The 15,367-nt window shown below is 41.8% G+C and overlaps 3 protein-coding genes across 5 annotated transcripts in view; 1 reads left to right on the top strand and 2 right to left on the bottom strand.

Annotated features, from left to right (window-relative positions):
- The window catches only part of plekho1a (pleckstrin homology domain containing, family O member 1a), an 8,773-nt gene extending 4,053 nt beyond the window's left edge, over nucleotides 1-4,720 (top strand). Inside the window, exons 4-10 of one of the 2 annotated variants that reach the window (XM_028440918.1) lie at nucleotides 2,704-2,808; nucleotides 2,884-2,985; nucleotides 3,056-3,337; nucleotides 3,514-3,611; nucleotides 3,688-3,844; nucleotides 3,927-4,033; nucleotides 4,104-4,720. In XM_028440918.1, the coding sequence (XP_028296719.1) occupies nucleotides 2,704-2,808; nucleotides 2,884-2,985; nucleotides 3,056-3,337; nucleotides 3,514-3,611; nucleotides 3,688-3,844; nucleotides 3,927-4,033; nucleotides 4,104-4,488 (1,236 nt within the window). In that variant the 3' untranslated portion in view covers nucleotides 4,489-4,720. The remainder of the gene's footprint in view (nucleotides 1-2,703; nucleotides 2,809-2,883; nucleotides 2,986-3,055; nucleotides 3,338-3,513; nucleotides 3,612-3,687; nucleotides 3,845-3,926; nucleotides 4,034-4,103) is intronic. The other variant, XM_028440919.1, reaches the window with a different exon arrangement.
- A 1,249-nt stretch (nucleotides 4,721-5,969) lies between these two features.
- Nucleotides 5,970-15,226, bottom strand: gabpb2a (GA binding protein transcription factor subunit beta 2a). 2 transcript variants are annotated; one of them, XM_028440911.1, is made up of 9 exons: nucleotides 15,073-15,226; nucleotides 14,570-14,668; nucleotides 12,653-12,772; nucleotides 12,404-12,571; nucleotides 12,146-12,340; nucleotides 10,711-10,858; nucleotides 7,110-7,286; nucleotides 6,919-7,031; nucleotides 5,970-6,245 (listed from the first exon to the last, which is right to left on the bottom strand). In XM_028440911.1, exons 2-9 carry the CDS (start codon nucleotides 14,570-14,572, stop codon nucleotides 5,970-5,972), a joined length of 1,200 nt encoding a protein of 399 aa, XP_028296712.1. In that variant the 5' UTR covers nucleotides 14,573-14,668; nucleotides 15,073-15,226. The 2 variants fall into 2 exon arrangements, with proteins under 2 accessions (XP_028296712.1, XP_028296713.1); XM_028440912.1 differs by lacking the exon at nucleotides 14,570-14,668.
- LOC114458513 (40S ribosomal protein S15-like) lies at nucleotides 9,587-10,322 on the bottom strand. Its single transcript, XM_028440913.1, has one exon. It carries the CDS (start codon nucleotides 10,171-10,173, stop codon nucleotides 9,667-9,669), a length of 507 nt encoding a protein of 168 aa, XP_028296714.1. The 5' UTR covers nucleotides 10,174-10,322; the 3' UTR covers nucleotides 9,587-9,666.
- Nucleotides 15,227-15,367: the final 141 nt, after the last annotated feature.

Genomic DNA, 15,367 nt, shown 5'->3' with positions numbered 1-15,367 from the left:
TAATTAGTGTAATTAATGAACAGGTGTAATTAGTGTAATTAGTGAACAGGTGTAATTAGTGAACAGGTGTAATTAGTGGACAGGTGTAATTAGTGTAATTAGTGGACAGGTGTAATTAGTGTAATTAGTGAACAGGTGTAATTAGTGGACAGGTGTAATTAGTGTAATTAGTGAACAGGTGTAATTAGTGTAATTAGTGAACAGGTGTAATTAGTGGACAGGTGTAATTAGTGTAATTAGTGGACAGGTGTAATTAGTGTAATTAGTGAACAGGTGTAATTAGTGTAATTAGTGAACAGGTGTAATTAGTGTAATTAGTGAACAGGTGTAATTAGTGAACAGGTGTAATTAGTGTAATTAGTGAACAGGTGTAATTAGTGAACAGGTGTAATTAGTGAACAGGTGTAATTAGTGTAATTAGTGAACAGGTGTAATAGTGTATTAGTGGAACAGGTGTAATTAGTGGACAGGTGTAATTAGTGTAATTAGTGAACAGGTGTAATTAGTGTAATTAGTGGACAGTGTGTAATTAGGGTAATTAGTGGACAGGTGTAGTGTATGTAATTAGTGAACAGGTGTAATTAGTGTAATTAATGAACAGGTGGTAATTAGTGTAATTAGTGAACATGTAATTAGTGAACAGGTGTAATTAGTGACAGGTGTAATTAGTGTAATTAGTGAACAGGTGTAACTTATGAACAGGTGTAATTAGTGAACAGGTGTAATTAGTGTCATTAGTGAAACAGGTGTAATTAGTGTAATTAGTGAACAGGTGTATAATTAGTGTAATTAGTGAACAGGTGTAATTAGTGTAATTAATGAACAGGTGTAATTAGTGTAATTAGTGAACAGGTGTAATTAGTGAACAGGTGTAATTAGTGTAATTAATGAACAGGTGTAATTAGTGAACAGGTGTAATTAGTGAACAGGTGTAATTAGTGAACAGGTGTAATTAGTGGACAGGTGTAATTAGTGTAATTAGTGAACAGGTGTAATTAATGTAATTAGTGAACAGGTGTAATTAGTGTAATTAATGAACAGGTGTAATTAGTGTAATTAGTGAACAGGTGTAATTAGTGAACAGGTGTAATTAGTGTAATTAGTGAACAGGTGTAATTAGTGTAATTAGTGAACAGGTGTAATTAGTGTAATTAATGAACAGGTGTAATTAGTGTAATTAGTGAACAGGTGTAATTAGTGAACAGGTGCAATTAGTGGACAGGTGTAATTAGTGTAATTAGTGAACAGGTGTAATTAGTGTAATTAGTGAACAGGTGTAATTAGTGTAATTAGTGAACAGGTGTAATTAGTGTAATTAGTGAACAGGTGTAATTAGTGTAATTAATTTTCTTCACTAAGTTTCGTTTGCAACCATGAATGACTTCCTGTAGTGTTTGATCGTTACGTTGATGTTTTTCTACTGTGAGACTAAAACACGCTGTAATATTGAGTTGATTCATTGGTTCCAGTAGTTGTTTTAACAGATCTTCAGTCATGATGTTGATACATTATTATCAGACAATGTATCACATTCACTTTGTTTTGCTGCTTTATCACCAATCATCACATTGACAGAAGGTAAAGTAAGGTTTTCAGTCTGTGCCATTAATTGAACCACTTTGTACGATGCCTCCACGGCGTAGACATATTCGCCCCCCGTCACTCATGTTGTTTCTTTTTTATGACTCATATTCTCCTCATTTGTTTTCAAAGAACAATTGTCTATGTTTGGTTTGTAGATGGTGACACAGTTTACTTCAGTGTTTCTATTGACAGGGCGAGGGTTGTAAACCCAACGACAGATACTCAAGTACTTCCTTCTTTGTTTCTTTTCTGGCTCTTTTGTCTGCTCATCCTGATGATCATGATCTTCACTTAAATCAACAATAGACTTGTTTTTGCTGAGCAGCCATTGGTCCATGACTGCTACGCCGTTCATTAGTCCCCTCCCTCTTTATTTTATGAACACGTTTCAGCCGTTTTTAGCGACCTATGAAATTACTTACAATAGTTTCAGCATCTGTATATAATTCTGAGTTAAATATTGTACAACTTTAAATAATAATATTTTTCTATGAAATTCATATATTTTGTGGATGACCCCTCGTGGTACCCCTGCATTGTCCCCTGGTGGGCCGCGGACCCCACTTTGGGAAAGACTGATGTAGACGAATTAGTTCCTCAGATGATTCAAATTCATCAATTTCGAGAGACAGAACTGGGATTCTTTCTAAATTCTCCTCAATAAGTTTATTGATTTACAATAATTATACAGTCCACGTCATATGTGTGTGTATATAATGATACTATATATATAACATGCTTTAATGCACACGTTAATGGGTTTAGATACGCTGATAATAATAATAATATCCAATATGATTATTTAAATGTCTTACTGTTCCAAAGTGCGTCAGAATCTGTCTACTCAGCTCTAGCATCGTTGGTGCAATAATCAACTGATCACTTCCTGGAACTATTGTGAGGCTCCATGAGCCGCCATTGCTGTACAAAAAAACTAAACAAAAAATGGTCCATTAGCGTGAACAGAGATGTTGCAACTCTGTGGTTCAGACCTGTGAGGTCATGAGTGAACAGCCAATAGAAACAGGACCTGACATGTCAATAATGAGACCAGTGAGTGTTTGACGGTTCTATAAACCACTGGGGGGCGACACAGCTGACCCTTGACCTTTGGTGCAGGTTCCTAACCTGGTGTTCCTGGCCCTGAGTCCTGAGGAGAAGGAGTCCTGGGTCAATGCGCTCAACGTGGCCATCTTCAGAGCCAGAAACGGCGTGTTGGACCAGGTGAGCTGAGATGCCTTCAGGGACCATCGATGTGTCTACTGACAGTTCAAGCCCCTCATGTCTCGGTGCTTCCAGGTAACAGTGGACGAGGACAACGTTCTGGTCCATCCAACCAGAGACCGTGTGAAGATCCCTCACAGCCGGCGCCTGCCCTCCAGAGGACACCTTCTGTCTGTGGTATGGACAGTTCTGCTGCGTCCGCCCTACTTACCGACCTCCCTCTGAGAACCCTTTTTTCCTTCTGCAGGGTTCTTCACACAGTACGCTGATGCTGGACCTGGTTGCTGAGGAGGACTTTCCTGATGGTTCTCTGGAGTCCTGGGAGAACAGCATCAGAGTCGACCTCCAGGACGGACCGTCTGCGACTCGGACGGTGGGTGGTCGACAGCGGGCCGGCACTGATGTGTCCAAGCTTCGGGCACCGACCAAAGAAGCCAAAGTGAAGACCAGCAGCCTTCCCCGGGGAAGTGAGCGGTCCTGGGGCAAGAACCAGGACATCCCCAAGGCCCAGAAAGCTCCACAGTTTCAGGTGAGGGTTTCAAACTGAGGGCTAATCTTGGGACTAAACCGTTCAGATCCCAGAGTTCTGAACTAGACCCAAACTAAACGGGTGTCTACTTCAGTTTGTGAAGGTTTTAAAAGGTTCTGGATCCAGAGTCATAGAGGACCAGAAACATGAAACCTTAACGGTCTGTTTCCTGTTAGGTGATCCAGGCCCAGTCTTGGACGCCACAACCAGGAAAGAAGTCCAGTCCTCGGTGCCGAAGCCGCTGCGCCTCCATGGACGAGGTCCTCTCCTCCAGGTAACGTGTGGACCTTTGGTCCTGTACTGTGGACCCGTAAGTGTGGGTCTAATTTCATCCTGATGTGTCCTCACAGACCAAACCTGATTCACTCCGATCTGCGTTCGGCTCTTTGTGGTTCTGCGGCGGAGGAGGAGGAGTCAGTGGGCGGAGCACCAGTGGGTCAGCTACAGAGTCTGATCGCTCAGAGGATGCAGAGAGCTCAGGAACTGCTAGAGGAGCTCAGACTGCAGGTGTGTGTCTGTGTGTGCAGGTTATTGTGTGTTCTGTACGGTTGGGGGTGGGGCCATCTCACAGTTAACATTTGATTGGCAGGAAATGCAGAAGGCCAAGGTTGACAGAGAGCGAGGGGGCGGGTCTCTGTATCTGAAGAGCGTTGACTTGCCCCGCCTCCACCACCTGAAGGAATGTGAGTCTCCCAGGTATGTGTGTGTTAGTGTGTAGTCATGTTTGTGTGTGTTAGTGTGTATTAACGTGTGTATGTGTGTTTAGGGTCAGAGGTCGCAAAGGTCGGTCCAAAGGAAGCCCCTCCCCTCGGCCCGTCCACTCTTCAAGCCCCACCTCCTTTAGGGCAGATCCTGCTGCTTTTGACTACGCCCCCTACGGGCTGCAGTCTCCACCCCCTCCTCAGGAACAGGAAGTGGACAGTCGGCGGGCGGAGGCAGAGCGCCTCCTACAGGAAGCGGTGAGCTCCTGGAAGGAAGCACAGGAAGTGCTGCAGGAAGTGAAGGAGCTGCAGAGCCGGACTCTGAGGAGGAAGCGCCGCGCCGCCTACCAGGAAATGACATCAGCTGTGGAAGGAAGTGATATGGCAGGAAGTAACATGCCAGCCTCACCGGCGTCCCCCGAGAACGAAGGCCAATCAGAGACGCCCTGACCAGGTCCTCCTCAGGTTCTTCTTCTTTGGTTTTTCTTAGACTTTTGTAACTTTTCTACCAACAGGAAGCCACTGTGTTTGGGGCGGGGCTTATTATAGCACTAAAGACCTCCTGATGGGTGGAGCTCTCAGCCAATCACCAGCCAGCACTCAGAGAGCTCAGCCACTGACGGAAGGCAAGACACTGAGACTGACCTCACTTCCTGTTTGCACTGCTCCCTCACTTCCTGTTTGCACGTCTTCCTTCCTGTTTGAGTCGCAGCACTCTGATCACTGTCAGTCATTGATTTCTAATTGTTATGCAGCCGTGCATTGTGGGTAATATTTCAATAAAAGATTTTTCAGGGATTCAAGCTTTTGTTTCACAAAAGGGGTGGGGCTTATTAGGGACACATCACATGACCCAATTAATCAATTATTAATTTAATTTATTAAATTAACATCAGAGGGGTGGAGTCAGTGAGGCGTGACATCAGCAGATGTAGGTCAGCGCGCACACACCATGGTCTACTGATGACTCATCATAGTGTGTGTGTGTTACATGGTGACCCTTAGGCATGTGTGTGTGTGTGAGATCTATTTAGAGCTGCAGAATCACTGAGATCAATTATTCATACCCAGTCTGCCTCTGTGTGTGTGTGTGTGTGTGTGTGTGTGTGTGTGTGTGTGTGTGTGTGTGTGTGTGTGTGTGTGTGTGTGTGTGTGTGTGTGTGTGTGTGTGTGTGTGTGTGTGTGGGGGGGGGGCTTTGAGTCACACACATTTTTTATGGGGAGAGATTTGTCTTAAAAATATTCACAAATACATTCACAATTTTCACACGTTTTCTCATTTATGTGAGTATTTATCATGAATAATCATGTGTAAATCTTAAAGTGTGCCTGTGGATTGAGCAAAGTGCACACACACACACACACACACGCACGCACACACGCACACACACAATGAAAAAAGCACCTGTAAATCATGTATTTGTGGATATTAAGACAAATCTCTCCCCATAGTTTTTGACTCAACCATGAGGTGATCATGTGACCATAGTGATGTAATAGTGACATCATCACCTGTGAACAGCACCCCTTCCTGTAGCATGTTAGTAAATAAATAGATATAAAGTAATACTTTAATAGTAATCCTTTAATGTGATTTACCTTCAGTTATGTGAATAAAAGTCAAGGAGTTTCTCAGCCTGTTAGCATGTTAGCATAGAGGAACAGTTATTAATAACAATGACCATCTCTATGGTTCAGTGTCACATCCACCAACGAGTGAGAGAGGGACACGCCCACTGTCTGATAATAGGTCAGGAGGCGGGGCTTCATAGTGACTGAATCATCAGTTAAACACACAAAGTAAATCATAAAGACAAGTTTGTGATCAGAGCACACACTTTATCATCATCATTAGAAAAATAACATTTCATATGTACACAACCAAGATACCTGGGGGGGGGGGGGGGGGGGTTAAAGTCTCCATTCCGTCCTTAAGAGCCCACCTCTGCCCCTCCCCCACTCTCCACCAGCGTCACCTGCCCCTCCTCCCCCTCCATGATGATGCCCCCCTCCTGCAGCACCACCATCTCCCCAGGCTCCTCCTCCTCATCCCCCCCAACCACCTCCTCAGAGGTGGGGGTCTTACTCTGAGCCATGGCCTCCAGCTTGATGCGGTACTGCTCAGCTTCCTGTTCCTTCCTCAGCAGCTGCTGACGGTACTCCTGGGCCTTCCTGTTGGCCTCCAGGAGCTGACGCTGGAGCAGCTCCTTTACACACACACACATTACACATTACACACACACACTCATATTACACATTACACACACACACTACACATTACACACACATATTACACATTACACACACACACTACACATTACACACACATTACACACACACAGCATTTGAAGCTAGTAATCAAGCTAATGCTAATGCTAGCGTAAACAGAGCCAGTTGTGTGAAAAGATCAAAGTTACTATGAATAAAAAGCTTCCACTAATTTATAAGTGACTGTAATAATAAAACAAATAACCTGAGTCATGTTTATTCTGTTATTACAATTTGACTTAAAAAAACGTTACACATGATACACTTTATTATTTAGCTGTTATTTTTATAATAATATTTTTATATTTAAATATACACAAAGCTGCTGCATTTGGACATTTTTTATTTTTGTACCACAAAAAAACTTAAAACATAGGACACTTTATTAGTGATTTAAGATGTCTTGTTAGTTTGTCCTGTAGATTATTATTATTATATCATCTACCCCAAACCCTGTGATTTTCTTTATTTGTAAAAATAAATGATAAAAATGTGTTTATTTTCCTTTCATTAGCACCCCCTGTAGTGCCCCCTAGGGGTACACGTACCCTCATTTGAGAAGCACTGACAGATCACAGTTGGTTAACGATGGGTTAGGTGGGCGTGTCTCACCGTCTCTCCATTGTCGTTATTGGATGCCTCCAGCTTCCTCTTCCTGGTGGGCGGAGCCTGCGTCTCCTCCGTCACCACCTCCTCTGTCACAGCATTAGCCGGCACCGCTAGCACTGGGATCACACACACACAAGCATCCTTACTTTATATCTCACACACAGGAGACCCCGCCCCCTCAAGCCCCGCCCTACTCTGCTGTCCATGCTGCATGGTGACGAAGAAGGGCTGACTCATGCCTCCTGACGTCTGCAGGTTCCCGTGTTGGTCGGTGACGATGGTGATGACCCTCTGACCGCTCTCGTTGACCACGGCGGCGTGTTGGATGTTAGAGTCCAGGGCGCTGGCTGCCAATGCCTCCTCTGAGTCACCTGGAGGGTCAAAGGTCACACACTATAACAAACACATCAGCTTTAATATTGATCAGTGCCTGTGTGGCGGCCATCTTGGTACAGGACTAGTGGTGATAGATCCACACAGGTTGTTACAATAGAGTGGAATAGATTGTTTCTGATCATATTTATTTATCTTTATCTGTTACATCAGAACAATCTGATTTTGGGCTGTTTTTGCACATCCAACTCAATTAAACTTATCTCCTGAAAACTCTTAAACCAGAGTTTTTCAACCTTTTTCAGGTTGTCCAGAGACAGTTTAGTAACACATTACACAACATTCATACAGTCACAGCTATAGTTACAATTAATCATGGACCATATGACGATACATATTTTGGGAGCGGTAGAAAAGTGTCAATCGTGCTATTTCTGTTCTATCGTTTCTAACCTAATTTTATCAATTATTAAAGTAAATATTACATGAATTAGGCTACGACAAATGTATTATATAAACTTACAGTACGCATTGCATAGTGACAAGACAACAATAAGTAATAAACAAGAATAAAAAATAACTTTTTTGCAAAGAAGCTCCGTCTTGTGGTTTTACGACATGACGCTTTATTCCATGAGGGTTATTTAATCATAAAAACCATATTATGGTTTATTTGTTGACCTGTTATAACAAAGAGCTGCCCACATTATTTATTATTATTATTTATCAAACAGTCTGTACCTCTACTCCTGCACACTTAAAAACATCATGTAATGCACTCTTTTTCAACCTTGGGGTGATGACCCCATGTGCGGTCGGCTGGGTTTCAAATGGGGTCCCCTGAAAAGTCCAATTTATAACATACTGATTAAAAATACATTTTAAAATGTTTTAATTATTATTCTTGTTTATATTATAACACCACACACAAAACAATCTTAAACAATTGCATTATTTCACTTTATGAAACATAAATCAAGTTTAAACTTTATTGTGATATATTGTTATCATGATATAAAATAGTCCATATTGTGATATAATTTTTTCCATATTGCCCAGCACTAGTTACAATTAACAATTCCTCCAACATGTGGCGTTTAGCATCAGATGATTGGTTATATATTAATATTTACCAATACACATATACATTTATAGATCACATAAAACTAAGGTTGTAATGATTATACAACATAATCCATAATGTTGACTACAAAAATGAGTCGACAAGTCGTTTAATCTTGTAAATAAATGATTAAATACACAGTATTAATATATATTATATATAGATAAACCTGCTGTTTTAGAACATCACTCCTTCACCAGAGAGAAAAACAATGGTGAACTTTGGCAAAGGTTTTCATCAGGTTGGGGGTGGAGTCCATGGGTGGAGTTACCAGCGAAGGGGAGGAGATTTTCTCTGTGTTATCAGACTTTAACAGACAACAAACAACTGGATGGTTTTATTTCATATTATCTCATATGTGATTAAAACTGCAAAAGGGGATTTTTCATAACACGTCCCCTTTGATGTTTTCTTTCAGTGTTTTTAACCTAAATTTGTTATTTTCTTGAATAGATCAATTAATGTCACATGGCCCTGTACATCTGTTTTTATTAGTCTTTAGGTGTTTATACATGTTCATCAGAATTATAAAACGATTAACTAATGATCAATAAGTCTGTCCTTTATCTTTAACCATGTGACAAACATACAGTGTGTACAGAAAGACTTCTTTAAATGTTTCACTTTGTTTTATTGCAGACATTTGTTAAAATAAAAAAAGTTGATTTTATTTCTCATTAATGCACACTCAGCACCACATCTAGACAGAAATGTAGAAATGTATTAAAAAAGAAAAAAATGAAATATCACATGGTCATAAGTATTCAGACCCTTTGCTCAGTATTGAGTAGAAACATCTGAGCTCGTACAGCCATGAGTCTTCTTGGGAACGATGCAACATATCACTTAGAATTAACACCAAACAGTTCAACCTTGGTCTGATCAGAGAATCTTATTTCTCATAATCTGGGAGTCGTTCATGTGTTTTTGTTAAACTCTATGCAGGCTTTCATATGTCTTGCTCTGAGGAGAAGCTTCCATTGGGCCACTCTACCATAAAGCCCTGACTGGTGGAGGGCTGCAGTGATAGTTGACTTTGTGGAACTTTCTTCTATCTTCATACTGCATCTCTGGAGCTCAGCCACAGTGATCTTTGGGTTCTTCTTTACCTCTCTCACCAAGGCTCTTCTCCCACGATTGTTCAGTTTATCTGGACGACCAGGTCTAGGAAGAGTTCTGGTGGTTCCAAACTTCTTCTATTTAAGGATTATGGAGGCCACTGTGCTCTTAGGAACCTTTTTTTTTTTTTTTTTTTTTGAGTGAAGAACCCACTTTATTTTACAAATACAGCCATTTTACTTCAGAGGGATGAAACGAGAAGAGTGCGTGGCTCCAATACCAGGAAGACCGTGCTTCACTGGTTTGTAGGTGATGGAGAATTCTCCCAGATAGTGGCCACACATCTCAGGCTTGATTTCCACCTGATTGAACGTCTTGCCGTTGTACACTCCCACCATAGAGCCCACCATCTCGGGGAGGATGACCATGTCCCTCAGGTGGGTCTTTACCACCTCTGGTTTCTCCATGGGCGGAGCCTCTTTCTTGGCCTTACGCAGGCGCTTGAGGAGCGACTGCTGCTTACGGCGCAGACCTCTGTTCAGCCTCCTCCTGTGACGAGCGCAATACAGCTGCATCAGCTGCTCATAGGACATGTCCAGGAGCTGGTCCAGGTCCACCCCTCTGTAGGTGAACTTCCTGAAGGTTCGCTTCTTCTTGATTTCAGTGTCCGCCATCTTGCCTGAAGTTCCGGGAGGAAAGAACGCGCTCAACCTGAAGTGCTGCAGAAATTCTTCTGTAACCATGTCCAGATCTTTGTCTTACTATAATTCTGTCTCTGAGCTCCTTGGGCAGTTCCTTCAACCTCATGATTGTCATTTGCTCTGACATGCACTGTGAGCTGTAAGGTCTTATATAGACAGATGTAGCCTTTAATAATCAATCAATCAGTTTCATTAAACACAGCTGGACTCCAAGGAGCATCAGAAGAAATGTACAGTATGAGTTAAATATGTGTCACAGCAAAGTGTCTGAATACTTATGACCATGTGATATTTCACTTTTTATTTTAATACATTTACAATCATTTCTATATTTCTGTTTTTTCTGTCCAGATGTGGTGCTGAGTGTGCATTAATGAGAAATAAAATAAGCTTTTTTATTTCAACAAATGTCTGCAACAAAGAGTGAAACATTTAAAGAGGTCTGAATACTTTCTGTACACACTATGTTTGATTAATACTGGTTATGTTTAAACAACACAGTGATGTGGCCCCGACCCAAAGGTTGAAAAACCCTGCCATAAACACTGCTAGGTGTGTGTTTGTGTGTGTGTGTGAGACCTTGCTGGGCCTTGTTCAGTAGCTCTGTGAGGTTAACGACCCCCCCCTGAATGGAGGGGATCCCCTGGATGATGAACTGGGGCTGGTTCCCCCCTCCACTGGTCTCCACGCTCACATGGTTCATGTTCACCTGGTTCTGCATGCCCTCCTACACACACACACACACACACACACACACACACACACACACACACACACACACACACACACACACACACACACACACACACACACACACACACACACACACACACACACACACACACACACACACACACACACACACACACACACACACACACACACACCACACACAGCTTAATTGAATTGTAATTGAGTTCAGGTAATTGACATGTAAATGATATAAAACCTGGAATTTACAATTTAAATAAAGGCTAAACTCTGGAATCATGTTATGGTTCTATGATAAACGTAGATATACATTAACGATACATAGTTTATGATTAAAATGTGTTTCAGATCGACTTTTCCCACGACCTAAAGTTCTCTTTAGGATCATTTAACCATTTAAAATAATATAAATCTATAGATGTACTGACAGATACACACCATAAATATTAATACCAATATATTCATTGATCAGAAAGCCTAACAAGGTAATCAATAGATGAGAAACTAATTAGATGATAGATAATATTTATTAGTGTATTTCACAGCTGGGTCAAACTGAGCCATTAGCATTAGAGATGCTAACAGAAAGCTAACACAAGAGGAAGGTTACATTTAATATGGATTATTTATTAAAAGTTCACTAATTGGGATTAATTGTAATTGCACTTTAGTAATTGAGAATGTAATTGTAATTGAATTTCAGGGAGGGACACAATAATTGTAAATTTAATTGTCATTGAAAAAAATGCTGGTCACTGTAATCGTATTTGAGTTGTAATTGAACATGGTTAGCATGTTAGCGTGTGTTAGCATGTTAGTGTGTGTTAGCATATTAATGTGTGTTAGCGTGTTATAGTGTGTTAGCGTGTTATAGTGTGTTAGGAAATGTTAGCATGTTAGTATGTGTTAACATGTTAGTGTGTGTTAGCATGTGAGTGTGTGTTAGCATGTTAACTTGCGTTAGCATGTTAGCGTGTGGTAGCATGTGTTAATGTGTGTTAGCATGTTAATGTGTGTTAGAGTGTGTTAGCGTGTTATAGTGTGTTAGCTTGTTAGCATGTGTTAATGTGTGTTAGCATGTTAATGTGTGTTAGCATGTTATAGTGTGTTAGCTTGTTAGCATGTGTTAGGATATGTTAGTGTGTTAGCATGTTAGTGTTTGTTAGCATATTAGTGTGTGTTAGCATGTTAACTTGCGTTAGCATGTTAACTTGCGTTAGCCTGTGTTACCGTGTTAGGGTGTGTTAGATTGTTAGCGTGTTTTAGCACGTTAGTGTGTGTTAGCATATGTTAGCGTGCTGACCTGCAGCAGCAGCATCAGCTCAGTGTTCTGGATGTCTGCGGCGATGTCGAATGGCGTCTTGTCAAACTTGCTGAGCGCGTGCACGTCGGCGCCGTGCTTGATAAGCGTCTCGGCCACATTTTGGTGGCCGTGCTGAGCAGCCCAGTGCAGTGCTGTCATCTTCAGCATGTCTTTGGCGTTGATGTCGGCGCCGCTCTGAGAGGAGGAAGGAAACAGCGTCAGCGGCGGTTTATAAATGGGAGGGACACACACACTCACCCTGACCAGCAGCTCCACAATCACAGAGTGGCCCTCGGCCGCCGCCATGTGCAGTGGGGTCCGGTCCACTTTGGTGCGAGCGTCACGGCTGACTCCGGCCCTCAGCAGGACGTCAGCGGTGGAGTAGTGACCGTGCTGAGCAGCCAGGTGCAGAGGAGACGTACCCAGCTGTAAAACCAGGGGGAGCGGTTTATTCAGTGACATCATCACTGTGACATCATCAGAGAGGGGAGGGGTCACGTGACTCACCCAGTCAGTGGTGAAGGGCGCTCCGTTGGCCATCAGGTTTCTGACCTCATCGTCTTGACCTTTACGCGCCGCGTCCAGCAGACGCTTCCCCAGGTCCACCAACGACATCTGACACACAATCTGACACACACACATAATCACACACACATAATCACACAGAAATGTCAATTCTCTACAAGAATAAGTTCATTTATTATTTCGTATAATTTATTTATAAAGCACTTTTTGCAGATAAAATCACAAAGTGCTGTACAGAGCTAATAATAATAAAATAATAAAACATGTACATAAACATCCTAACAGCATCATCATTAAAGGATAATAATAATTAAAATCCAGTAACTAAAAGCTTTTCTGTAAAGTAAAGTCTTCAACAGTTTTTAAAAGTAACCACACAGTTGATCTCCCTGAGAGACTGGTGCAGGTTATTCCAGAGTCTGGAACACCAGGTCTCCTCTGGTTTTACATTTAGTTTTAGGGTCTTTAGGAGACCCTGGTCTGTAGACCTGTGTAGGGGTACAACAAGTCTGACATATATTGAGGGGTCTGACCATGTAACGCTCAGAAAGACAGAACTAATATTTTATAGATTATTCTAAACTTAACTAGAACCCAGTGTAACGACCAGAGTCAGCGACATCATCACGTCACTAGAAACTTTCAGAAGATCAGTTTCAGTGGACTGATCTAAAACCAGATTAATATTTATCATAAAAACCACGCTACAGCAGGGGATTCTCAACCTCAACCCCATTTGGTCCTTTTTCTACAACTACATTAAATTCATCATATTTTAACTTATTTTCATCACTTTTTCTTTTCATATTTTTGCTCCTTTTAATGTATTTTTGCTCCATTTCTACATCACATTTTAATGACTTTTCTACACATTTTTCCACTTTCCAGACATGTTCATCACTTATAAACCATTTCTACCACTTTTACACCTAATGTCACATATGTTGACCTATTATTGTCACTTTTAACCTCTTTTCACCATATTTCATCATTATTTTTTGCCAATTTAACCACATTCACCATTTTTCATGTCCATTATTTTGGAGCTTTCCCCCAACTTTCTCTCTGTTTTTATCCTCTAATTTACAACTTTTACCAATTTATGTGGTTTTTAAGAACGTCATTTTACCACCTTTTTGGTCACTTTGAACCATTTTATTAGTGATTAAAACCAGGATTTCTATCTTTAAGATGATTATAATAATAATAATAAACATTCCTGGATAACAGTGGATATTATTCAGATGAATAAATAAATGTGGTTATCACAGATTCATAGAACAATGGACCATCATTTTACTGACTTTATCGATGGACCCCAAAAATCTCTCCTTTATTCCCCCTCATAGATGGTCCTGTCTCCACATGACTGTTCTTCAATGTTCATGTCTGTGTTAAACCACCTTCAGCTACAGTGGGGGTCCCTGCTCTCTGGGACCTTTATTTTGGAGGGTCCCTGCTCTATGGGACCTTTATTTTTGGAGGGTCCCCGCTCTCTGGGACCTTTATTTTGGAGGGTCCCCGCTCTCTGGGACCTTTATTTTGGAGGGTCACGGACTCTGGCGACCCTAAATGGGGTTCTGACCCAAAGATTGAGAAACCCTGCTATGCACAGACCGCTGCTGTGTCTGTGTGCTGCCTCTATCAGTCACCACCGGTTACTGCGCTATGTCCGATAACGGAACCCGCAGCCGTACACAGAGTTCTAACGGTAACCGGACGGAGAAGAACGAGGAGTCATTTAACGAGCCTTCGGACACAAAGTCCGCAGTGAACCTTCGGTACAACACCGGCCCCGGTGTTACCGGATCGGAAACCGTTTCACACGTGCACACAGAGACAGAAGCCCAGGACGGCTTCACCGGAGAGAGAACCGGGACAACAACCGGAAAACCTCACCATGAACGGAGCAGCAGTCGGCGCGTGCTCGTCGTTAACCGCTCGTGCCCTGTTACCGTTGTTTACAGCAGGAAGTTAGCAGGAAGCCGTGAAGAAGTCCTTCACAATAAGAGTAAACAGAAAAAGTATTTTACTGTCACTATAAAATACGGGTTTAGTTTTGATTTCTCACCATTTACAATTAAATTCACAAAAATAGTTACATTTAAAAATATAACCAACAACAATGATCACTTATAATCCCTGCATCACTTCATAAATTGACTGTTCTAAACAAACTCAGACACAATTTTCCTTCAGCAATGAGAATATTTCCATCTACGTCACAAGAGGATGAGAGCGTTTGGAAGGAAAATGAAACAGTATCTGCTCAAAATGCTGAGAAAGTCCTGAAGCGTCTGTGTGTGGTCGTTTTATTCTGACGGTCCAGAGATGAGCCTGTTCCTTAGCTCCCAGCTAGCCGTTAGCTCCGTGTAATAATCGGTGTTTTACGGTCTTCTTACCGCAGCTCTGACGGTTCTCCCTCCGGTCGCTCACAGGTGGACAAACAGCGGCTGGTTTGTGAAGAACGGCCGGTAAAAATCAGATTTTACTACTTAGTCTCAAACAAAGATGGCGGACTGTGGCGTCGAGGGCGGAGGCGGGAAAAAAGACCCCAGAAATACACGCGAGAACAGACGAGACTTCACAAGAATGGCACCACATCGCCGCCATTAAAAACAAGCATTTATTACTTAAACTCTGTGTAGGCGTTAATTAAGAAAATAAAAACATCGATTCGTCCATATAATAGATCGT

The sequence above is a fragment of the Gouania willdenowi genome, unplaced genomic scaffold (assembly GCF_900634775.1).
Source record: "Gouania willdenowi unplaced genomic scaffold, fGouWil2.1 scaffold_120_arrow_ctg1, whole genome shotgun sequence".
Lineage (NCBI taxonomy): Eukaryota > Metazoa > Chordata > Actinopteri > Blenniiformes > Gobiesocidae > Gouania > Gouania willdenowi.
The sequence above is the reverse complement of the archived record's forward strand: the minus strand, read 5'-3'. Positions and strand labels throughout refer to the sequence as shown.